Consider the following 25,619-nt stretch of genomic DNA (forward strand, 5'->3'; position numbering starts at 1 on the left):
ATCCTCGCACCACGCAACATATCTTCGCCAAATGCGGTGATAGTGTTGCACGGTTACTTCCTTCCTTGCTTTAATCAAAGTAGGAATGACTTCTTCCGGCATGCCTTTTTCCTTTAGGATCCGGCGTTCAACCGCCATGCCGTCAAACGCAGCCGCGGTAAGTCTTGAAACAGACAGGGACCCTGCTGAAGCAAGTCCCTCCTTAGAGGTAGAGGCCACGGATCTTCCGTGATCATCTCTTGAAGTTCCGGGTACCAAGTCCTTCTTGGCCAATCCGGAACCACTAGTATCGTTCTTACGCCTCTTTGCCGTATAATTCTCAATACTTTTGGTATGAGAGGCAGAGGAGGAAACACATACACCGACTGGTACACCCAAGGCGTTACCAGCGCGTCCACAGCTATTGCCTGCGGATCTCTTGACCTGGCGCAATACCTGTCCAGTTTTTTGTTGAGGCGAGACGCCATCATGTCCACCATTGGTCTTTCCCAACGGGTTACCAGCATGTGGAAGACTTCCGGATGAAGTCCCCACTCTCCCGGGTGAAGGTCGTGTCTGCTGAGGAAGTCTGCTTCCCAGTTGTCCACTCCCGGGATGAACACTGCTGACAGTGCTATCACATGATTCTCTGCCCAGCGAAGAATCCTTGCAGCTTCTGCCATTGCACTCCTGCTTCTTGTGCCGCCCTGTCTGTTTACATGGGCGACTGCCGTGATGTTGTCCGACTGGATCAACACCGGTTTTCCTTGAAGCAGAGGTTCTGCCTGGCTTAGAGCATTGTAGATTGCTCTTAGTTCCAGAATGTTTATGTGAAGAGACGTTTCCAGGCTCGTCCACACTCCCTGGAAGTTTCTTCCTTGTGTGACTGCTCCCCAGCCTCTCAGGCTGGCGTCCGTGGTCACCAGGATCCAATCCTGTATGCCGAATCTGCGGCCCTCCAATAGATGAGCACTCTGCAACCACCACAGAAGAGATACCCTTGTCCTTGGAGACAGGGTTATCCGCTGGTGCATCTGAAGATGCGACCCTGACCATTTGTCCAACAGATCCCTCTGGAAAATTCGTGCATGGAATCTGCCGAATGGAATTGCTTCGTAAGAAGCCACCATTTTTCCCAGGACTCTTGTGCATTGATGTACAGACACCTTTCCTGGTTTTAGGAGGTTCCTGACAAGCTCGGATAACTCCTTGGCTTTTTCCTCCGGGAGAAAAACCTTTTTCTGAACCGTGTCCAGAATCATCCCTAGGAACAGCAGACGAGTTGTCGGCATTAACTGGGATTTTGGAATATTCAGAATCCAGCCGTGCTGTTTTAGCACTTCTTGAGACAGTGCTAATCCCATCTCTAGCTGTTCTCTGGACCTTGCCCTTATTAGGAGATCGTCCAAGTATGGGATAATTAATACGCCTTTTCTTCGAAGAAGAATCATCATCTCGGCCATTACCTTTGTAAAGACCCGAGGTGCCGTGGACAATCCGAACGGCAGCGTCTGAAACTGATAGTGACAGTTTTGTACAACGAACCTGAGGTACCCCTGGTGTGAGGGGTAAATTGGAACGTGGAGGTACGCATCCTTGATGTCCAAGGACACCATAAAGTCCCCTTCTTCCAGGTTCGCTATCACTGCTCTGAGTGACTCCATTTTGAACTTGAACTTCTTTATGTACAGGTTCAAGGACTTCAGATTTAGAATAGGTCTTACCGAGCCGTCCGGCTTCGGTACCACAAATAGAGTGGAATAATACCCCTTTCCCTGTTGTAGAAGAGGTACCTTGACTATCACCTGCTGAGAGTACAGCTTGTGAATGGCTTCCAAAACCGTCTCCCTTTCGGAGGGGGACGTTGGTAAAGCAGACTTCAGGAAACGGCGAGGCGGATCTGTCTCTAGTTCCAACCTGTACCCCTGAGATATTATCTGCAGGATCCAGGGATCTACCTGCGAGTGAGCCCACTGCGCGCTGAAATTCTTGAGACGACCGCCCACCGCCCCCGAGTCCGCTTGAGAAGCCCCAGCGTCATGCTGAGGCTTTTGTAGAAGTGGGGGAGGGCTTCTGTTCCTGGGAAGGAGCTGCCTGTTGGTGTCTCTTCCCCCTTCCTCTGCCTCGTGGCAGATATGAATATCCCTTTGCTCTCTTGTTTTTAAAGGAACGAAAGGGCTGCGGTTGAAAAGTCGGTGTCTTTTTCTGTTGGGGAGTAGCTTGAGGTAAAAAGGTGGATTTCCCGGCTGTAGCCGTGGCCACCAAATCTGATAGACCGACTCCAAATAACTCCTCCCCTTTATACGGCAAAACTTCCATATGCCGTTTTGAGTCCGCATCGCCTGACCACTGTCGCGTCCATAAACTTCTTCTGGCCGAAATGGACATAGCACTTACCCGTGATGCCAGTGTGCAGATATCCCTCTGTGCATCACGCATATAAAGAAATGCATCCTTTATTTGCTCTAAAGACAGTAAAACATTGTCCCTATCCAGGGTATCAATATTTTCAATCAGGGACTCTGACCAAGCTACTCCAGCACTGCACATCCAGGCTGTCGCTATAGCTGGTCGTAGTATAACACCTGTATGTGTGTATATACTTTTTTGGATATTTTCCATTCTCCTATCTGCTGGATCTTTAAGTGCGGCCGTCTCAGGAGAGGGTAACGCCACTTGTTTAGATAAGCGTGTGAGCGCCTTGTCCACCCTAGGAGGTGTTTCCCAGCGCGCCCTAACCTCTGGCGGGAAAGGGTATAAAGCCAATAACTTCTTTGAAATTAGCATCTTTTTATCGGGGGCAACCCACGCTTCATCACATACATCATTTAGTTCTTCTGATTCAGGAAAAACTATAGGTAGTTTTTTCACACCCCACATAATACCCTGTTTAGTGGTACCTGTAGTATCAGCTAAATGTAACGCCTCCTTCATTGCCAAAATCATATAACGTGTGGCCCTACTGGAAAATACGGTTGATTCGTCACCGTCGCCACTGGAATCAGTGCCTGTGTCTGGGTCTGTGTCGACCGACTGAGGCAAAGGGCGTTTTACAGCCCCTGACGGTGTTTGAGGCGCCTGGACAGGCACTAACTGATTGTCCGGCCGTCTCATGTCGTCAAACGACTGCTTTAGCGTGTTGACACTATCCCGTAATTCCATAAATAAAGGCATCCATTCTGGTGTCGACCCCCTAGGAGGTGACATCCCCATATTTGGCAATTGCTCCGCCTCCACACCAATATCGTCCTCATACATGTCGACACACACGTACCGACACACAGCAGACACACAGGGAATGCTCTTAACGAAGACAGGACCCCACTAGCCCTTTGGGGAGACAGAGGGAGAGTTTGCCAGCACACACCAAAAGCGCTATATATGACAGGGATAGCCTTATAATAAGTGCTCCCTGTATAGCTGCTTTTATAATATAATTTTTGCCACTATTTTGCCCCCCCTCTCTTGTTTTACCCTGTTTCTGTAGTGCAGTGCAGGGGAGAGACCTGGGAGCCGTCCTGACCAGCGGAGCTGTGTAAGGAAAATGGCGCTGTGTGCTGAGGAGATAGGCCCCGCCCCTTTTTCGGCGGGCTCGTCTCCCGCTCTTTAGTGTATTCTGGCAGGGGTTAAATATCTCCATATAGCCCCCGGAGGCTATATGTGAGGTATTTTTTAGCCAAATAGGTTTTCATTTGCCTCCCAGGGCGCTCCCCTCCCAGCGCCCTGCACCCTCAGTGACTGCCGTGTGAAGTGTGCTGAGAGGAAAATGGCGCACAGCTGCAGTGCTGTGCGCTACCTTTAGAAGACTGAGGAGTCTTCTGCCGCCGATTCTGGACCTCTTCATGTTTCAGCATCTGCAAGGGGGCCGGCGGCGAGGCTCCGGTGACCATCCAGGCTGTACCTGTGATCGTCCCTCTGGAGCTGATGTCCAGTAGCCAAGAAGCCAATCCATCCTGCACGCAGGTGAGTTCACTTCTTCTCCCCTAAGTCCCTCGTTGCAGTGATCCTGTTGCCAGCAGGACTCACTGTAAAATAAAAAACCTAAGCTAAACTTTCTCTAAGCAGCTCTTTAGGAGAGCCACCTAGATTGCACCCTTCTCGGCCGGGCACAAAAATCTAACTGAGGCTTGGAGGAGGGTCATAGGGGGAGGAGCCAGTGCACACCACCTGATCGGAAAGCTTTACTTTTTGTGCCCTGTCTCCTGCGGAGCCGCTATTCCCCATGGTCCTTTCAGGAACCCCAGCATCCACTAGGACGATAGAGAAATATATATAGTCATATCGCCAAATAAGTGCCCCCCCTCTCTGTTTTAACCCTGTTTCTGTAGTGCAGTGCAGGGGAGAGCCTGGGAGCCTTCCCACCAGCATTTCTGTGAGGGAAAATGGCGCTGTGTGCTGAGGAGAATAGGCCCCGCCCCCTTTTCGGCGGGCTTCTTCTCCCGTTTTTCTGAGACCTGGCAGGGGTTAAATACATCCATATAGCCCCCAGGGGCTATATGTGATGTATTTTTAGCCAGAATAAGGTACTATCATTGCTGCCCAGGGCGCCCCCCCCAGCGCCCTGCACCCTCAGTGACCGTTGCTATGAAGTGTGCTGACAACAATGGCGCACAGCTGCAGTGCTGTGCGCTACCTTATGAAGACTGAAAAGTCTTCTGCCGCCGGTTTCTGGACCTCTTCACTTTTCGGCATCTGCAAGGGGGTCGGCGGCGCGGCTCCGGGACGAACCCCAGGGTGAGACCTGTGTTCCGACTCCCTCTGGAGCTAATGGTGTCCAGTAGCCTAAGAAGCCAATCCATCCTGCACGCAGGTGAGTTCACTTCTCTCCCCTAAGTCCCTCGATGCAGTGAGCCTGTTGCCAGCAGGACTCACTGAAAATAAAAAACCTAACAAAACTTTTACTCTAAGCAGCTCTTTAGGAGAGCCACCTAGATTGCACCCTTCTCGGCCGGGCACAAAAATCTAACTGAGGCTTGGAGGAGGGTCATAGGGGGAGGAGCCAGTGCACACCACCTGATCCTAAAGCTTTTACTTTTGTGCCCTGTCTCCTGTGGAGCCGCTAATCCCCATGGTCCTGACGGAGTCCCCAGCATCCACTAGGACGTCAGAGAAATTAGGTTTTTTAAGAAGCGGTCTAACAATTGCTTCTTTTAGGGGTCCAGGAAAGATGCCTGTCTGCAAAGAGCATTGAACAATTTTTGCAAAGACAGGACCAATTATATCCATACAACCTATTAGAAGCTTGGTTGAGGCCGGGTCCAGATCACAGGTGGTGGGACGCAAAATCCGAGCAATTTCAGCAGTGTCCTTTACATCCACTGGGTCAAAGCTGGTCCATGAAGGCAGGTAGCTTATATTGGCAGGCTTTGTAGTTTGGCACTCCTTTGATGGCACTGTGGAGATTCCAGTGCCTGGGAGAGGGTTTCATCAGTCTGCAGGCATCCACTGTGCGGAAAAGTTGAGCTGGCCTATTGTTTTCTGCTGTGATCTCATTTGACAGGAATTGTGATATCTTACGAGTGAAATGGAGCGAGCCACCGTGCACGAAGCGTGGCGAGCCAGCGAGGGAATGCATTTCAACAAATTGGGGTAAAAAAAAATGTAAAAACACAAAACAACACTCATTTTTGTTGTTGTTGACATTTTGACCCTGTCGATTTTTTGACTATCTTTTTACTGTCTATCTTCTGTATCACAACCCTATGCTCCTCACAGCAGAAGTGTTATATCATAGACAAATGGCACACTCCCAGCGCACCACAGATACGGTGGTGCAGCAGAGAAGCATGAGGAGTAGCAGCTGGCATCTTCACAGGTAAGAAACCTCCATGTAAGAGGCTTGAACTTCATGTGAGCACACTGAACGAGTGACATTATGGGGGCCATTCAAATGTTATATAGGCGCACGTATTTGCATATCTTCCCCCCCACCCACACACACACGCCCCCATTTCCTGTTACGCTCGTTGCGCCCAACACCTGACTAAAGTACTGGGTGCATCACCAAAAGTGCCGTTTGGGATCTCAAATGGATCTCCCATGGCTAATGGGCACGCATCTAGAGCAACAATGAAATTGCTTTGTCAGGAGCTCATTAGTCAGCGCCATCAGGGGAAACATCTGAATCGTCCCTATGTTACTTCTACAGTGTATTAACCACTTAGCTAGCTCATTTTTTCCAGAAATGTCCCCAAAATTGCCCATTTTGTTTTTAATTATCAGATTATGTTCTCTGAAGCCCGGGATGCAGAAGGGTGCTCAGCAGAGGTTTCTGCAGCAACCGAGGTGCCAGCCGGGTGAGTTGAACCCGGTAGCTGCTGCAAGATTAGCTTCCAGCATCCGACGGCAAGCTCCTTTGACATGGTTGCATCAGATGCAACTATGTCATTGAAAGACCAGCCTGGCATGGTTGCTTGTGATGCGACTACGCCAGGCAAATTGTTAAGTGCCCCTAACCATTGGTGCCCTAGACATTAGGCAACCACCTAGGTTAACAAAATGGTAGTGCAGGAAAACAAGCACAACAATATATCATTACTCATTAGATGCTGTTATCCTTGAAAGCTGCACAATATTATACCACATACAATGTGCACTCACTGACAGGCAAAACATATATTTAATATGCAACATGGCCTACAGCAGGTCATTTTTTTCTACAAGTACCTGGAGTCATCTGACAAATTCTACATACACATGTAAACATCGAACAATTTGGTCTCTAGAAAAATGGCTGCCAATTGTATAACTAATAGGCACATACTTTAAAATTGTGTTTCACCTGAAGCTCATGATCTGACAAATGTTATTTGGGTACCTACTCTCAGCGGAATTACCCAACCTGGAGTTCTGCTATTTTATTTATTTATTTATTTATTTTATTCATTCATTCATTCATTCATTCATTCATTCATTCATTCATTCTTCAATATTATTTTCAGCATCTGTCTCAAGACACAGGCAAGTACTTTACTACCAGAGACAGATTTCTGCATAATGGATGTTATTCTAAGTCTTTGTTCTATGTGTGCCTGTCTGTCCTATGTGTCTGTCTGTCTGTCTGTCTGCCTGCCTGCCCCATGGATGTTTGTGACATGTGACAGGTTAGGGACATATAGCCATAAGATTAGATGGTTTTTGACAGATTATTGTCAGACTGCGAATGCACCAGGATCACATTGCACAAGTACCAAGGTACCTCTGCCATGCCACTCACAGTGTTATTTTTTACACAGAGGCAGGAAGGGACCGTATGAGGTGGTAAAGTGGAGTGGCAGCAAAAACACAAACGTATCATGGCTGTTTTTAGGGCATGTTTCTGACCAGCTGTGATTATGTACACACAAAAACATGGCTCCTGCCTTGCTGCTGCAATGTCCAGTCTGCTTAGTCACAGGGCTACCCTAGCACTCGATGTTCCTCCTTATTGTGTATAGACTGCGTACGAATGAGTTTGCAGTAGCCTCGATGGGAGACTATCTTCTTTTCTGAGCGGCAGCTTCACTTACGATTATTTGCAATTCCGTAGCCTAAAAATTTGCAGCTGCGTAAGCACGTGCATGCAAACATGAACTAGGCCCTTGTTGTGTCCATATGACTGTTAGGGTGCTAAAACCACAGAGTTTTCGCAGATTTCTGCTCAGCACCTCAGAAGGCTGCAGAAATGTGGCCCTCCGTGGCGTACGCACCCAAACGGAGCAACAACTGAATTGCTCCAATGAGTGCCATCTAGTGGCAGCCGCTGGAAAAACAACTGAAATGACCCCCATTAAGCTCTACCACTTTATATTTGTATTTTATTAAATAGTGTTACAGAGCAAATAAAGGACTAAAATAAATTTAAATCTATCAAAATTTCTAAAGCTCCAGGGTGCTAAACCACCACTTCTTCTAAATCACCACTTACACCACTGGGGAAGCTACAAAGTATCAGTCATCTTCATAATGCTGCCTTGAGGTCTCAAATTATTTTCTCATTCCTTTCCCTAAAACCACAGCTTTCACTTTGTAAATGGACAAAATTTCTGATTTGTCTCCTATCTCTCGTTTGCATTTAATGCCAATAGCTAGGGCTTAAAGTGGTCCTGGAGAGGTGGTGGAACTCATTTACCTGCACACTGACACGCCCCCCCCCCACCCCCGCCCACACACACACACACACACAAACATTCATTAAGCGGAGCCAGGGCCAGTGCTAGTGTTTTCTGCACCCCCTGCAAACTGTACATTAGTACCCTAAATACCATACTTTATGAAGGGACATTGATCTCACAAAGAAGTAGCATGGTCACATAATTGTACCTTCAATTCAAATTACACCACACAGGGGCACAATCTTATTCACATTACACCGCATAGTAATGCCCCTTATTCAGGTTATGTCACTTAGTAGTGCACACAGTAGTGCCCCTTATACACAGCTTCCCCACCTCTCTTGTCCCTCCAGCCCCCTCTCATCTTGTCTCCTCATCACTTCAGCGGCGGTGGTAACATGACACAATATATGCCGTGCTAGAAAATGAAGCCACTGGGACTTGAGGGGGGATGAATGCTGTCCAACAGACACAGCGTGTGTACCAGGAGGGGTGAGCTGTAAGGAGGAGGACCATGGAGCCACCAGGACCTGAGTAAGAAGGAGGTGGTAACACTAGCGCTGCCTGCATCATTTATTGTAGATAATGGGGCAGGTTTTTCAGTTGGAATTACTGTGCAGGACAATGGAGGTGGTAGAACACAGTTCCACCTCACCCCCCCCCCCCCCTCCCCCACCACCACCACTACCACTTTAACCCCTGCCAATAGCAATAGGTTGGGACAAGTTAAAAGTTGAACAGTCACCGAAAGAGACATTTAACTACGCATAACTATGCATAAGTAAAAACTACGAGTTGGGTACAAAATCATGTTGGTCAGACTACCAACAGCGGGATCCCAAGCAGATTTTGTTGGTAATTTACCTATAGGGACGAAAGGAGATTCCTTGGACTTCCTGATCAGTTTTGAGGAAGCAGTGTCCTCTTCCCCGGGTGTCCAGTCATTGGATGACATACTTGGTCTCTGTATGAAAGAAAAGTGGAAATGTTCATTATGAAACATTTATTAATGTTATTTGTGGAAATGCAAACATTAACATGGCAATTATTCTAGAAATGAATAGAGCTAAGTGCATGCAGCCACTTCTGCTGGGCCTGGGTGGAGGCACCAGCAATATTTACCTAGGGGAGCAAATCATTTATTTTCCTCATGCTTTGCAGCACATAGCTATAAATATATATTGGGAAACTGGAAAGAAAATGGTTTGTATTTTATTCACATTCATCTCCACTTTAATTAGAATGGTAATGTATTGCTGTTGCATTGGTAATAGATAAAATAGGCATTCTAAATGTAAACCAACACAGAAATGTCCTCATACACCATGCATTACGTCAACAGCCCCTCTTGGCATCAAAAGTCATGTTACAATCTTCTAGCGTTTTTTGCTTCTTTTTGCCAAAATTGCGTCTTACCCACAATGCAATGTGACTAGGGCACACGAGGAGACTGTTCTGATTAATTGAATACTGTATATTACACTTGTATATCTGTGTGCGACTGAGTCTCTGAATCTGTACATGAAGTGCTACAATGTAGCAGCCAAAGCTTGTATATCTGTGTGCGACTGAGTCTCTGAATCTGTACATGAAGTGCTACAATGTAGCAGCCAAAGCTTTTGTCCAATATAAGTTCTGTTCTGTTCTGCTCCGTATACAGTATACAGACTCAGTCACACTTATTATACAATTGTCATTTATCAGCACAGTCTCTCCGTGCAGCCTAGTTGCATTGCGTTGTGACTAAGATGCATATTCATCCAAAAAGATGCCTGATGATAGCAGAGCTGCACCGGTCCTGGAGGTCACTCACGCCAGGCATCTTGCGCTGCATGGCGTATTGAGGCTGGATGCATGAGGACACATCTGTATCATTATGCTGCACCTTTAGTAAACATATCACAATGTGGGAAGAAGTACATTGCCTAAATTGGTCCAGATAGGTATCCAGTGGCGCTTATAGGGAGGGGGGAGAGCTGGTACTGTTTTCCTGGGCCCAGGCTTGATGGAGCAGGCCAGGTCAGTTTCTTAGAGGACACTGTCCCCATTTGCAGCGTTGCTGAAGGGGCAAATGTTGCCCTTTGTAGAGTGAATCGATGCATAGAATTGTATAACCTTTTAGGGGGGGTGGCTATGCCTCTCAGATTTGGCCATGCCTCTGCCCCCATTACCTAGGCCCATTCCTGCTCTCGACAGCCCTGTAGGTATCTACTAACTTGTACCACGTGTTAAGAAAAAGATATAACAATGAATATTGTCACAATATATATGCAGAATAGGATTGCACAATATCTATGCAGGATTAAGTATGTATATTGCATGGCAATAAGCATATACAGATGAAGCTACCGTACTAAGCTCAGACCATCTGCTGCAGCCAGCAGGAAGTATTTTAGTACTCGTTTTGTGATGCAGTTACATAAGATGCTGTCATTATTGCTGTATTTAGCCATCTTGGCTTTTATGTATCATACAGATCATTACCACATCTTTCCTCTGAAGTAACTAAGAACTATAATATGGAGCACCATATGCAATACAACAAGGTCTACTACATCTGTACTACAGTGACTTACATCTTCTGACATACTGCTGTAAAATAATATCACACATCTGTGCTTCTCGTCTACTCTGTGACTCTGTGATACTACACAATTCACAACAGGATGTTTCGTTGGAGCCCGCATACACTACTATTATCAATCCTGTCAAATGACATCTGCTCAATGTACAGCTTATCCAGCTGCGATTTTACAATGATATTGTGGTTAGTCAGTTATGTCAAGTGTCTGTTATACAGAATCAAAAACACACACAGTAACACACTTATTAAATAATCCACCACCGTATACATTTTATTATTTCCCTATTGCATACGATTTTCATGTATCATAGGTCAAAGAAAACACTGATGAACCAATCTGACACTTCAATATTTTCTGATATATCTATAATATACATTAAATGACCAAATCATCATGTTTATAAAGGGTTAAAGGGTATGATTTATAAACTACAGCCAGAGTTTAAAAAGCAGCCCCATATGCCAATGGTAACAAGCGGAAGACTGAGGCAGATAGATGAATGTTAAGCTTGCAGTTTGGCTGGTTGGCATGCCAATACAGTGCTGGGTAAGAGTTAGCATAATACACGCTTACTGGCTGAAGGCTTGGAAGTGTGACAACTAAAGATCAGCAACAGCAAGTGTTAGCTATTCCAGGGTCTAGCTGCGAGGAGGTTGGGAAACAGCAATGGAGGCCTAGGAGCTGCAAATAGCAAACTATTTACCCAGATTTATCAAGCCTTGGAGAGTGATAATTTGCACAGTGATAAAAAACCAGCCAATCAGCTCCTAACTGCCATTTTTCAAACACAGCCTGTAGCATAGCAGTTAGGAGCTGATTGGCTGGTACTTTATCACTGTGCAATTTACTTCCAAGGCTTGATAAATCTGGGCCTATGTAATGTTACTGTAATGCCCACTTCACCTTATTTAAGTAACAACTTCCAAAAAGAAGCAGTTTTCGTAACAATTTTTGTGGCTCATTTATCAACGAGTGATAAAACTTGTTGTGACTGATAAAACTCACTAGAATGTAAGCTCTCACTTCTTCCCTCATGTGCTTATCCTTTTCTTTCTTTAATAATCCTCAACTGGCCAAATACCGCAGTTTTTTGGCCACCTTGGAACTTATCTCTATGTCGTTTACTGGTGTAGTTATGCTTAGTTACCCTGTACTTGTCCTATATTGTCTTCAACTGTAAGTCACTGTTTTCCTGTTTTGATTATGTGCATATGTACTCTGTAATTGGGCGCTGCGGAACCCTTGTGCCGCCATATAAATAAAGGATAATAATAATAATGATAATAATTTGGTGCTCCAGCAATTCAGCTCCTAACTGCCATGTGTTTGAAAAATGACAGTTGGGAGCTGATTGGCTGGAGCACCATTTATCATGCACAACAAGTTTTATCATTCACAGTGAGTTTTATCACTCGTCGATAAATGAGCCTCTTTATTTCAACAAAGTGCATAATGTTTCGGATCTAGAATTTATTTACTTAAAAACGTTAAAGATAGGACAATATATCTAGGTACGAGAGACTTGAATATTTCACATATATATTAAATATTTATATAACTTGAACACATTGACAAATGGACTATGCCACCCTTTGGGTGTCATTGCTAATAAAGCTAAAGGGGCTTATACTAAGTTGGTGGCAAGGTGCCTGCTTTTGCGTGATGCCACAGAAGACAGATTTACTACTGTATGCAAGTTTCTGTAGGATTAATGTGAGTATATGAGCGGCTTCAAGCGGGAAGTCTATCTGGCCACTGTTTTTCCATCCACAGCTGCAACCTTCACTACTAGCAGCACGTGCACCATTTCCCTGCTAAATGCAAGAGATCCATCTCACACAGACTTCCTTTCTCCATATGTACAACTCAGATCAGCACAGAACTCAAACAGCACCACACTCCCACAAGAACAGCTCCATGTGATGGCATCTGCACAAATAATACATTCGCATATGACCAAACATTAGTTATTGTTCACTTGCATCCCCCCTTACACCTGGAGTAGTAGAATGGGGCAACCAGGTCTAGTGTAAGCTGAGTATTGGAAGGATTTATTTGTGTGTGTGTGTGTGTGTGTGTGTGTGTGTGTGTGTGTGTGTGTGTGTGTGTGTGTGTGTGTGTGTGTGTGTGTGTGGGGGATGTATTCAACTTAAAGAGGGGAGAAAACCAATGGAGAAGTTGTCCATGGTTTCTAACTATCATTTTACAGAATGTACTTATGTTATCTTGAAGCTAATTGGACGCTATTGGCAACTTCTCCACTTGACCACTCTTTAGGAGGTTTGATACATTTTCCCCTTGATCACTTACTTCAACATATCTAGGCACTGATGCATCCCTAGATTAGCATGTTGGGAGGAGTATCTCCAGGAGCAGGAGCGGATCTAGGCACGGGCATGCCGGGCAGGTGCCCAGGACGCTGCAGACTGTGGGTGCGGTTGCAGTCACCCCACAGGCGCCTGGCCCACCCGCACCCTGGCTACAGCAGACGCTGTGGGCGTCCACTGCAGCCGGAGCCATTGTCAGACGCTAGAGATCATAATTGACCTCTAGAGTCTGTGCGGCGCTATGGGAGAGACGTCATGACGTCTTTCCCAAAGAGAGGAGTGGGCGGCCAGAGACGGAGCAGCAGCGGTCAGGAAGCAGGAGCGGGGATGGTGAGTATTGTTTTGTTTTTTTGTGTTTGTAAGCAGCGCTACTAGGTGTCACATCTACAGGAGGCACAACTACAGGGGCACAGCTACTGGGGCACAACTAAAGGGATCACAACTACTGGGGGCATATCTACTGGGGGCACAACTAGTGGAGGCAAATCTACAGGGGGCACAGCTACAGGGGGCACAGCTACAGGGAGCACAACTACAGGGGGCATAACTACAGGAGGCATAACTGTGGCCACGTCCCTTCCATATGAAGCCATGCCCTATTTTTTTTACGCGTGGTTTTGGCACGCACTAACCCTGTTTTACTTGCCACGGGGAAAGAGGGTGCGCCAAAGGAAACTTTCGCCTTGGGTGCCACGAGGTCTAGAACCGGCCCTATCTAGGAGGTACCGGACAGCAGTACACAATGATGATGACTATCAGCAGCACTGTCTATTCATTTCTGATTAGACAATTGCATATTAATCCCTCCAGTTGACATTACTTAAATCATTAGCATTATCGCTATATTATACAAAGTCATGGCCGTCCTAATTGTCATTTCCATTTTAACTACTATTGGGTGGAGCACCCATGAATATAATCCTGAGGAGATCACTGCACACATATATATCTGTTTGATGAAGGGCAATCTGTGCCCGAATCATCGCTGGTACAACATGCTGATTAAACATTAACATCATCTACTGAAGTGCCATTCTCTTTTCATTACCTGGGTATTTATCCCTCTGGTGCCCTGCCACCACTTTTGCGCACCTCTCCCTTGACACACAAACAGATTTTACTGAATTCTCACAAGACAAATCAATGGTTCTGTCAGGAGTGTAGCACTTCTGATGCCTATTATGTGCAGGAGATTACAAGTGTCTCCACTTCACAATGGCAGTACTACAAATATTAAATATGAAATAAATGATAATCACATAAAAAAGTAAACGCATGTTTGATTATAAGAATACAAGACAAATGCATTTGTATAAAAATACATATAATGGTGTATATCAAAGTATTTTATTAAACAAACCCCATCTTTTATTACATTGCTTTTTATGTGCTATTATAGTTTGTTTTATAGCTGGTGGGTTTCAAAACAGATAACTGGATAATTAGAGGAAATAATACCATGGGGTGATTTAGTCAGATGCGAGCTGCCATACACTTTATTTTTCCACGTGAAATGATAGTGATTACAATTCAATTTACAAGACCTGTGGTAATAATCACGTCTCAAAACTTAGCTCAATTCACTCATTTTACCTGCCAGCCCCAGAAGGTCCTGTAAGCTGAACTGCCCATACTTCACATGGAGAAATGGCATGGAAGCAATTCACATCTGTCTGACTAGCCCTAGATTATGTACTTTTTTTATTGATATGTTGCAATGTTTGATTACCGTATATTATTGTTCTGATGGTAGTGCTCCCTTCAAATACTACATGTATATAATGCACATTCTAATAATCACTGAAAACACAACCGACAGATCTGCAGGTAATACGATTTATTTTCCATACATGGCCTATGGGGCATGAAAGATTTTTTATATGAAATTACATTTAAGGGTTAGGTTAGTGGTTCCCAAACTGTGTGCCTAGGCACCCTGGGGTGCCTCAGGACACTTGCAGGGGTGCTTGGATTGGTGGTCCAGGACCAATCAAAATTATTTCTGGTCAATGTAATAGGCAAAACCAGTTCTGGTGGCTGCTAATCATAAAATATGTGGACAAACAGAAGCAAATCACCACATAATGGAACCTAAAGATGACACATAAACACAATCTTTGATTTAATATTTATTACAAAATTTCTTGCTAAGAAATTTTTGGCCTAGGGGTGCCATGAATAAAATGCTGATACTCTAGGGTGCCGTGAGTCCAAAAAGTTTGGGAACCACTGGGTTAGGTGTTGATTTGTGTGTTTTGTATATCTTTTAAGATCCTTATCTACAAATAGCCATAAAAATTAACACAGATAAAAATATGTCCTTCACCCAGAAGTATAAGGCGTAGTAGTGTATACTAAAAGTGACGTTTCAGTAGCAGGGACAGCTCCAATGGAGCCCAGGTATGTCCATTACCCAACCCAATGTGTACGGAGACTACAGACCCCTAAATGCCTAAAATGCAATAAAAATAGCCAGCAGCTACAGTGCCACCAGTCTGTCACTGTCACCTACTGTACATTACACTGCATGCTTGCTTATCCTGATTACATTTCCAGTGTAACAACAACCACAGAAACTGGTAAGAAGAACTTGCAGCTCATCAATTTGTCTGTGACTACTAATCCCAGCATGCCCTAACAGCGAAAGTCTGGTGAGGCTTGCTGGGACTTGCAGTTCCCGACTAGGCGGAGAGCTGTAAGCTACCCAAGTCGCTGCAAATGCAATATAGAGGTTGTTGATTAGAGTTAAAAAAAAAGATAATGGCTCTGCGTAGTCAGTAAGTGAATGTTTATATTGGCATCATCTGCCTCCTCCATAGAGTGCGACGCTGGAGAAAAAGGAAAATGAAGTTTAAACAAGGCTGAACCGACCTGAGATGCGATCCGATCCCCCTGTGCGATGCGACGGGTTACACCGATCTGACAGACAGACCACAGCAGACGTTCTTCCTAGTCACCTTGTTCCAGCAGCCAGTGGCCTGTGACGTCACACGGCTATCACCGCCAATCGGAACGCTGCTGCATAGGAAGAGAAGCCGTTCGAGGACACCAGTACTGAGAGAGGTGACACTCAGGCAGGAGCTCGCGCAGGGACACGCCTACTGCTCTCCTTGCCCGCCGCTGCTGCGCTGCTGTTCTGTCCCCTGGGCCTGGCTCACGTCAGCCACACACTGTCATCATAGTGCACTGCCTGCCGCTCTTCTCCGTGTCTGTGCCGGCCACACTCACTGCCAGGCACAGCTCTCACCGCTGGCTCGTACCAGCTTCTTTTTTTTTTTTTTTTTAAAGCTAGTATTACTTTGTATACAATCCTGTAGCAGTGTACACATGATGTATGTTTCTGTATGCTCTCTAGTATACGCTGAACATAAAGGTTTCTCTGACGCCCTAGTGGATGCTGGGTACTCCGTAAGGACCATGGGAAATAGACGGGCTCCGCAGGAGACTGGGCACTCTTAAAAGAAAGATTAGGTACTATGGGGCAGATGTATTAACCTGGAAAAGGCATAAGGAAGTGATAAACCAGTGATATGTGCAAGGTGATAAAGGCACCAGCCAATCAGCTCCATTATGTAAATTAACAGTTAGGATCTGATTGGCTGGTGCCTTTATCACCTTGCACATATCACTGGTTTATCACTTCCTTATGCCTTCTCCAGGTTAATACATCTGCCCCTATATCTGGTGTGCACTGGCTCCTCCCTCTATGCCCCTCCTCCAGACCTCAGTTAGAATCTGTGCCCGGCCAGAGCTGGATGCACCCTAGGGGCTCTCCTGAGCTTCCTAGAAAAGAAAGTATTTGTTAGGTTTTTTATTTTCAGTGAGATCTGCTGGCAACAGACTCACTGCTACGTGGGACTGAGGGGAGAGAAGCGAACCTACCTGCTTGCAGCTAGCTTGGGCTTCTAAGGCTACTGGACACCATTAGCTCCAGAGGGATCGAACACAGGCCCAGTCCTCGGTCGTCCGGTCCCGGAGCCGCGCCGCCGTCCCCCTTGCAGAGCCAGAAGAACCGAAGAGAAGTTGAAAATCGGCGGCTGAAGACTCCAGTCTTCATTAAGGTAGCGCACAGCACTGCTTCTGTGCGCCATTGCTCCCTTAGCACACCACACACTCCGGTCACTGATGGGTGCAGGGCGCTGGGGGGGGCGCCCTGGGCAGCAATTAGATTACCTTTTGGCAATAAAAACACACATTTCTCTGACGTCCTAGTGGATGCTGGGAACTCCGTAAGGACCATGGGGAATAGCGGCTCCGCAGGAGACTGGGCACAAAAGTAAAAGCTTTATGACTAGCTGGTGTGCACTGGCTCCTCCCCCTATGACCCTCCTCCAAGCCTCAGTTAGATTTTTGTGCCCGGCCGAGAAGGGTGCATGCTAGGTAGCTCTCCTGAGCTGCTTAGAGTAAAAGTTTAAATAGGTTTTTTATTTTCAGTGAGACCTGCTGGCAACAGGCTCACTGCATCGTGGGACTAAGGGGAGAAGAAGCGAACTCACCTGCATGCAGAGTGGATTGGGCTTCTTGGCTACTGGACATTAGCTCCAGAGGGACGATCACAGGCTCAGCTTGGATGGGTCCCGGAGCCGCGCCGCCGGCCCCCTTACAGAGCCAGAAGAGCGAAGAGGTCCGGAAAAATCGGCGGCAGAAGACGTTCCTGTCTTCAATAAGGTAGCGCACAGCACTGCAGCTGTGCGCCATTGCTCTCAGCACACTTCACACTCCGGTCACTGAGGGTGCAGGGCGCTGGGGGGGAGCGCCCTGAGACGCAATAAAACACGTTTTAAACCTTATATGGCTAAAGAAATGCATCACATATAGCTCCTGGGCTATATGGATGCATTTAACCCCTGCCAGTTTTCCTAAAAAAAGCGGGAGAAAAGGCCGCCGAAAAGGGGGCGGAGCCTATCTCCTCAGCACACAAGCGCCATTTTCCCTCACAGCTCCGCTGGAAGGACGGCTCCCTGACTCTCCCCTGCAGTCCTGCTACAGAATCAGGGTAAAACAAGAGAGGGGGGGCACTAATTGGCAGATAATACAAATACAGCAGCTATAGAAGGGAGAAACACTTATATAAGGTTATCCCTGTATATATATAGCGCTCTGGTGTGTGCTGGCAAACTCTCCCTCTGTCTCCCCAAAGGGCTCGTGGGGTCCTGTCCTCTATCAGAGCATTCCCTGTGTGTGTGCTGTGTGTCGGTACGATTGTGTCGACATGTATGAGGAGGAAAATGATGTGGAGGCGGAGCAATTGCCTGTAATAGTGATGTCACCCCCTAGGGAGTCGACACCTGACTGGATGGTCGTATGGAAGGAATTACGTGACAGTGTCAGCACTTTGCAAAAAACTGTTGACGACATGAGACAGCCGGCAAATCAGTTAGTGCCTGTCCAGGCGTCTCAAACACCGTCAGGGGCTCTAAAGCGCCCGTTACCTCAGATGGTCGACACAGACACGGATACTGACTCCAGCGTCGACGGTGACGAGACAAACGTAATGTCCAGTAGGGCCACACGTTACATGATCACGGCAATGAAGGAGGCTTTGAACATTTCTGATACTACAAGTACCACAAAAAGGGGTATTATGTGGGGTGTGAAAAAACTACCCATAGTTTTTCCTGAATCAGATGAATTAAATGAGGTGTGTGACAAAGCGTGGGTTTCCCCCGATAAAAAACTGCTGATTTCTAATAAATTATTGGCATTATACCCTTTCCCGCCAGAGGTTAGGGCGCGTTGGGAAACACCCCCTAGGGTAGATAAGGCGCTCACACGCTTATCAAAACAAGTGGCGTTGCCGTCTCCTGATACGGCCGCCCTCAAGGAACCAGCTGATAGAAAGCTGGAAAATATCCTAAAGGGTATATACACACATACTGGTGTTATACTACGACCAGCAATCGCCTCAGCCTGGATGTGCAGCGCTGGAGTGGCTTGGTCGGATTCCCTGACTGAAAATATTGATACCCTGGATAGGGACAGTATATTATTGACTATAGAGCATTTAAAGGATGCATTACTATATATGCGAGATGCACAGAGGGATATTTGCACCCTGGCATCAAGAGTAAGTGCGCTGTCCATTTCTGCCAGAAGAAGTTTATGGACACGACAGTGGTCAGGTGATGCAGATTCCAAACGGCATATGGAAGTTTTGCCGTATAAAGGGGAGGAGTTATTTGGGGTCGGTCTATCGGACCTGGTGGCCACGGCGACGGCTGGGAAATCCACCTTTTTACCCCAGGTCACCTCTCAGCAGAAAAAGACACCGTCTTTTCAAACTCAGTCCTTTCGTCCCCATAAGGGCAAGCGGGCAAAAGGCCACTCATTTCTGCCCCGGGGCAGAGGAAGGGGAAAAAGACTGCAGCAGGCAGCCTCTTCCCAGGATCAGAAGCCCTCCCCCGCTTCTGCCAAGTCTTCAGCATGACGCTGGGGCTTTACAAGCGGACTCAGGCACGGTGGGGGCCCGTCTCAAAAATTTCAACGCGCAGTGGGCTCACTCGCAAGTGGACCCCTGGATCCTGCAGGTAGTATCACAGGGGTACAAATTGGAATTCGAGACGTCTCCCCCTCGCCGGTTCCTGAAGTCTGCTCTACCAACGTCTCCCTCCGACAGGGAGGCAGTATTGGAAGCTATTCACAAGCTGTATTCCCAGCAGGTGATAATCAAGGTACCCCTCCTACAACAGGGAAAGGGGTATTACTCCACGCTGTTTGTGGTACCGAAGCCGGACGGCTCGGTGAGACCGATTTTAAATCTGAAATCATTGAACACTTACATAAAAAGGTTCAAATTCAAGATGGAGTCACTCAGAGCAGTGATAGCGAACCTGGAAGAATAAGGGCAATTTACAATGCCCTAAGTCAAGCAAGGCCTCTGCTTCAGGGTCAGTCGGTATTGATCCAATCGGACAACATCACGGCAGTCGCCCACGTAAACAGACAGGGCGGCACAAGAAGCAGGAGGGCAATGGCAGAAGCTGCAAGAATTCTTCGCTGGGCGGAAAATTATGTGACAGCACTGTCAGCGGTGTTCATTCCGGGAGTGGACAACTGGGAAGCAGACTTCCTCAGCAGACACGACCTCCACCCGGGGGAGTGGGGACTTCACCCAGAAGTCTTCCACGTGATTGTAAACCGTTGGGAAAAACCAAAGGTGGACATGATGGCGTCTCGTCTCAACAAGAAACTAGACAGATATTGCGCCAGGTCAAGGGACCCTCAGGCGATAGCGGTGGACGCTCTGGTAACACCGTGGGTGTACCAGTCAGTGTATGTGTTCCCTCCTCTGCCTCTCATACCCAAAGTATTGAGAATCATAAGAAGGAGAGGAGTAAGAACTATACTCGTGGCTCCGGATTGGCCAAGGAGGACTTGGTACCCGGAACTTCAAGAGATGCTCACGGAGGACCCGTGGCCTCTACCTCTAAGAAAGGACCTGCTCCAGCAGGGACCTTGTCTGTTCCAAGACTTACCGCGGCTGCGTTTGACGGCATGGAGGTTGAACGCCGGATCCTGAAGGAAAAAGGCATTCCAGATGAAGTCATCCCTACCCTGATCAAGGCCAGGAAGGATGTAACCGCGAAACATTATCACCGCATTTGGCGAAAATATGTTGCGTGGTGTGAGGCCAAGAAGGCCCCTACAGAGGAATTTCAACTGGGTCGTTTCCTGCATTTCCTGCAAACAGGACTATCTATGGGCCTAAAATTAGGGTCCATTAAGGTTCAAATTTCGGCCCTGTCAATATTCTTCCAAAAAGAACTGGCTTCAGTGCCTGAAGTTCAGACGTTTGTCAAAGGGGTACTGCATATACAGCCTCCTTTTGTGCCTCCAGTGGCACCTTGGGATCTCAATGTAGTGTTGAGTCTCCTAAAGTCACATTGGTTTGAACCACTCACCACTGTGGAATTAAAATATCTCACATGGAAAGTGGTCATGCTGTTAGCCCTGGCTTCAGCCAGGCGTGTCTCAGAATTGGCGGCTTTATCATATAAAAGCCCTTACCTAATTTTTCATTCAGACAGGGCGGATCTGAGGACTCGCCCTCAATTTCTCCCTAAGGTGGTTTCAGCGTTTCACATGAACCAGCCTATTGTGGTGCCTGCGGCTACTAGGGACTTGGAGGACTCCAAGTTGCTGGACGTAGTCAGGGCCCTGAAAATATATGTTTCCAGGACGGCTGGAGTCAGAAAATCTGACTCGCTGTTTATCCTGTATGCACCCAACAAGCTGGGTGCTCCTGCTTCTAAGCAGACGATTGCTCGTTGGATTTGTAGTACGATTCAGCTTGCACATTCTGTGGCAGGCCTGCCACAGCCAAAATCTGTAAAAGCCCATTCCACAAGGAAGGTGGGCATATCTTGGGCGGCTGCCCGAGGGGTCTCGGCTTTACAACTTTGCCGAGCAGCTACTTGGTCAGGGGCAAACACGTTTGCTAAATTTTACAAATTCGATACCCTGGCTGAGGAGGACCTGGAGTTCTCTCATTCGGTGCTGCAGAGTCATCCGCACTCTCCCGCCCGTTTGGGAGCTTTGGTATAATCCCCATGGTCCTTACGGAGTTCCCAGCATCCACTAGGACGTCAGAGAAAATAAGAATTTACTTACTGATAATTCTATTTCTCATAGTCCGTAGTGGATGCTGGGCGCCCATCCCAAATGCGGATTGTCTGCAATACTTGTATATAGTTATTGTTACAAAAATCGGGTTGTTTATTGTTGTGAGCCATCTTTTCAGAGGCTCCTACGTTTATCATACTGTTAACTGGGTTCAGATCACAAGTTGTACGGTGTGATTGGTGTGGCTGGTATGAGTCTTACCCGGGATTCAAGATCCTTCCTTATTATGTACGCTCGTCCGGGCACAGTATCCTAACTGAGGCTTGGAGGAGGGTCATAGGGGGAGGAGCCAGTGCACACTAGCTAGTCATAAAGCTTTTACTTTTGTGCCCAGTCTCCTGCGGAGCCGCTATTCCCCATGGTCCTTACGGAGTTCCCAGCATCCACTACGGACTATGAGAAATAGAATTATCGGTAAGTAAATTCTTATTAATACAGTCTAGTACTGTATATGTGTAAAAACCCCCGCCATTAAAGTACATAAAAGGACAGAAGCCCGCCGCTGAGGGGGCCGGGCCTTCTTCCTCAGCACACCGGCGCCATTTTCTCTTCACAGCTCAGCTGGAAGGAAGCTCCCCAGGCTCTCCCCTGCAGTATCCTGGTACACAAAGGGTAAAAAAGAGAGGGGGGGCACATAAATTTAGGCGCAAAACTGTGTATATAAGCTGCTATAGGGGAAAAATCACTCAGTATAGTGTACATCCCTGTATTATATAGCGCTGTGGTGTGTGCTGGCATACTCTCTCTCTGTCTCTCCAAAGGGCCTGGTGGGGGAACTGTCTTCAAATAGAGCATCCCCTGTGTGTGTGGTGTGTCGGTACGCGTGTGTCGACATGTCTGAGAGAAAAGGCTCCTCTAAGGAAGTGATAGAGCGGATATGTGTGTGGGAGGGTGTCTCCGTCGACAACGCCGACACCTGTTTGGATATGTGTAAGTGCTGAGGTAAAATTATTGCACAAAAGGTTAGGGAACAGAAAGGAAATCTACCCTGGTCTGTCCCTATGTCACAGAGTCCTTCAGAGTCTCTCTATGCTCACTATCCAAAATAACAAACACTGGTATCGACACAGAGTTTAACTCCACTGTCGACTAAGATAATGCAAAGTTACAGCCAAGAGGGCTAAAAGATATTCAATATATGATTATTGGAATAAAAGATGATTTGCATATCACTGATGACTCATCTGTACCTGACACGAGAGTACACATGTTAAGGGGAAGAATGCTGAGGTAAATTTCCCTCCTCTCATGAGGAAAAAGAGCGGGAATCTCCAGACAAGAGACGGCAGCTTCCCACAAGAGAATTCTCAGGCTGTATCCTTTCCCCACTAGGGCCAGGATGTGTTGAGAATCTTCCCCTTGGGTGTCCTGTTTGCGCTAGCTATTCTCAGGGATCCTGCAGATAGTGTGCACATTCTAGTATACTACCCAGACCGGCGATTGTGTCGGCATGGGTTTATAGCGCTGTGGCAGCGTGGACAGGTACCTTATCAGCAGAGATTGAGACCCTAGTATGCATATAAATATTTTAAGATGCTGTCTTAAGTGATAGATATATAATTATAAAGCATGCCCAAAGGGACATGAGTATACTGGGTCCTAGAGTCAAAAGCTATGTCGATTTCTGCTTGACGTGTCCTGTAGAATATACATTGGACAGATGATGCCGACTTAAGAGGCATATGGAAGGCTGAGGATTGTGTGGAGAAAGGTTCTCGGGCCTGGTCTCCACAGCTATAGTTGGTAATTCTGCTAGTTTGCCCTATATTCCTGCACAGCCTGGGAAAGCACGACATTATTAAATGCAGCTTTTCGAATAAAGAAACAAGAAAGTCTGAGGTGCGTCCTTTCTTGTCAGAGCCGGGGGCAGAGGAAAGAAGCTGTACAACACAGCTAGTCCCCAGGAACAGAAGTCCTCCCCGGCCTCTACAAAAATCCACCGCATGTCGCTGGGGCTCCACAGGCGGAGCTAGGCCCGGTGGGGACACGCCTTCGTAAGTTCAGCCACAAGTGGGTTCACTCCCTGTTAGATCCCTGGGCAATAGAAATAGTGTCGCAGGGATACAGGCTGGACTGGGAGAAGATGCCCCCTCACCGAGGACCCGGCGGGCTTCCCCCCAAGAGAGGGAGCCAGTGTTAACTGCAATTCGCAAATTGTATCTTCAACAGGTGGTGGTCAAGGGTCCCCTCCTTCAACAAGAGGGTGTTATTATTCGACCATGTTATAATCCCGAAACCAGACGGTTCGGTTAGACCCATATTGAATTAAAATCCCTGAACATATACCTGAAAAGGTTCAAGTTCAAGATGGAATCGCTAAGAGCGGTCATTGCAAGCCTGAAAAGGGGGAGACTTTATCGTGAATCGGGACATAAGGGATGCATACCTTCATGTCCCCATTTATCCACCTCATCAGGCGTACCTCAGAATTGCGGTACGGGATTGTCATTACCAATTTCACCAAGGTAATGGCGGATATGATGGTGATCCTGCGGAAGCAAGGTGTCACTATTATCACATACTTGGATGATCTCCTCATAAAAGCGAGATCAAGAGAGCAGTTGCTGGACAGCGTATCACCTTCTCTGGAAGTGAAACGGCAACACGACTGGATTCTATATATTCTGAAGTCGCAGTTGGTTCCTACAGCTCATCTGCCTCGCCTAGGCATGATCCTAGACACAGACCAGAAAAGGGTTTATCTCCCGATAGAGAGAGCTCAGGAGCTCATGACACTGGTCAGGAATCTATTGAAAACCAAAACAGGTGTCAGTGCATCACTGCACTCGAGTCCTGGGAAGGATGGTGGCATCATACGAAGCCATCCCCTTCGGCTGGTTCCATGCAAGGACAATGGAACTTACTGGACAAGTGGTCCGGATCACATCTTCAGATGCATCGGTTAATCACCCTATCCCCCAGGGCCAGGGTGTCTCTCCTATGGTGGCTGCGGAGTGCTCACCTTCTCGAGGGCCGCAGATTCGGCATTCAGGACTGGGTCCTGGTGACCACGGATGCAAGCCTCCGAGGGTGGGGGGCAGTTACACAGGGAAGAAAATTCCAAGGTTTGTGGTCAAGCCAACAGACTTGCCTTCACATCAATATCCTGGAACTAAGGGCCATATACAACGCCCTAAGTCAAGCGGAGTTCCTGTTTCGCGACCAACCGGTTCTGATCCAGTCAGACCGCAGGGGCTCATGTAAACCGCCAAGGCGGCACAAGGAGCAGGGTGGCGAGGGTAGAAGCCACCAGAATTCTTCGCTGGGCGGAGAATCAAGTAAGCGCACTGTCAGCAGTGTTCATTCCGGGAGTGGACAACTGGGAAGCAGACTTCCTCAGCAGGCACGACCTCCACCCGGGAAAGTGGTGACTTCATCAGGAAGTCTTCACGCAGTTTTGCAAATTGATGGGAACTGCCTCAGGTGGACTAGATGGCGTCCCACCTCAATAAAAAGATAAAAAAGGTATTACGCTGGGTCAAGGGACTCTCAGGCGATAGCTGTGGTCGCACTAGTAACACCGTGGGTGTTCCAGTCGGTCTATGTATTCCCTCCTCTTCCTCTCAGACCCAAGGGCTGAGAATTGTAATAAAAGGAGGAGTGTGAACAATATTCTTTGCTCCGGATTGGCCAAGAAGGACTCGGTACCCGGATCTGCAAGAAATGCTCTCAGAGGACCCGACCTCTGCCTCTCAGACAGGACATGTTGCAACAGGGGCCCTGTCTGTTCCAAGACTTACCGCGGCTGCGTTGGACGGCATGGCGGTTGAACGCCGGATCCTAGCGGAAAAGGGCATTCCGGATGCAGTTATTCCTACGCTGATAAAGGCTAGGAAAGACGTGACAGCAAGACTTTTTCACTGTATATGGCGAAAATAGGTTGCTTGGTGTGTGGCCGGGAAGGCCCTACAGAGGAATTCCAGCGGGGTCGATTCCTGCACTTCCTACAGTCAGGAGTGACTATGGGCCTAAAATTAGGATCCATAAAGGCCAAGATTTCGGCCCTATCCCTT

General features: G+C 47.2%; 1 protein-coding gene across 1 annotated transcript in view; it reads right to left on the minus strand.

Annotated features, from left to right (window-relative positions):
• The window catches only part of HIGD1C (HIG1 hypoxia inducible domain family member 1C), a 79,702-nt gene extending 63,634 nt beyond the window's left edge, over positions 1-16,068 (minus strand). The window contains exons 1-2 of the mRNA XM_063952295.1: positions 15,856-16,068; positions 8,937-9,036 (exon numbers count right to left, since the gene is read on the minus strand). Of these exons, the coding sequence (XP_063808365.1) occupies positions 8,937-9,027 (91 nt within the window). The 5' untranslated portion in view covers positions 9,028-9,036; positions 15,856-16,068. The remainder of the gene's footprint in view (positions 1-8,936; positions 9,037-15,855) is intronic.
• Between the last annotated feature and the right edge of the window lie 9,551 nt (positions 16,069-25,619).

Source organism: Pseudophryne corroboree, chromosome 2 (genome assembly GCF_028390025.1).
Source record: "Pseudophryne corroboree isolate aPseCor3 chromosome 2, aPseCor3.hap2, whole genome shotgun sequence".
NCBI classification, from domain to species: domain Eukaryota; kingdom Metazoa; phylum Chordata; class Amphibia; order Anura; family Myobatrachidae; genus Pseudophryne; species Pseudophryne corroboree.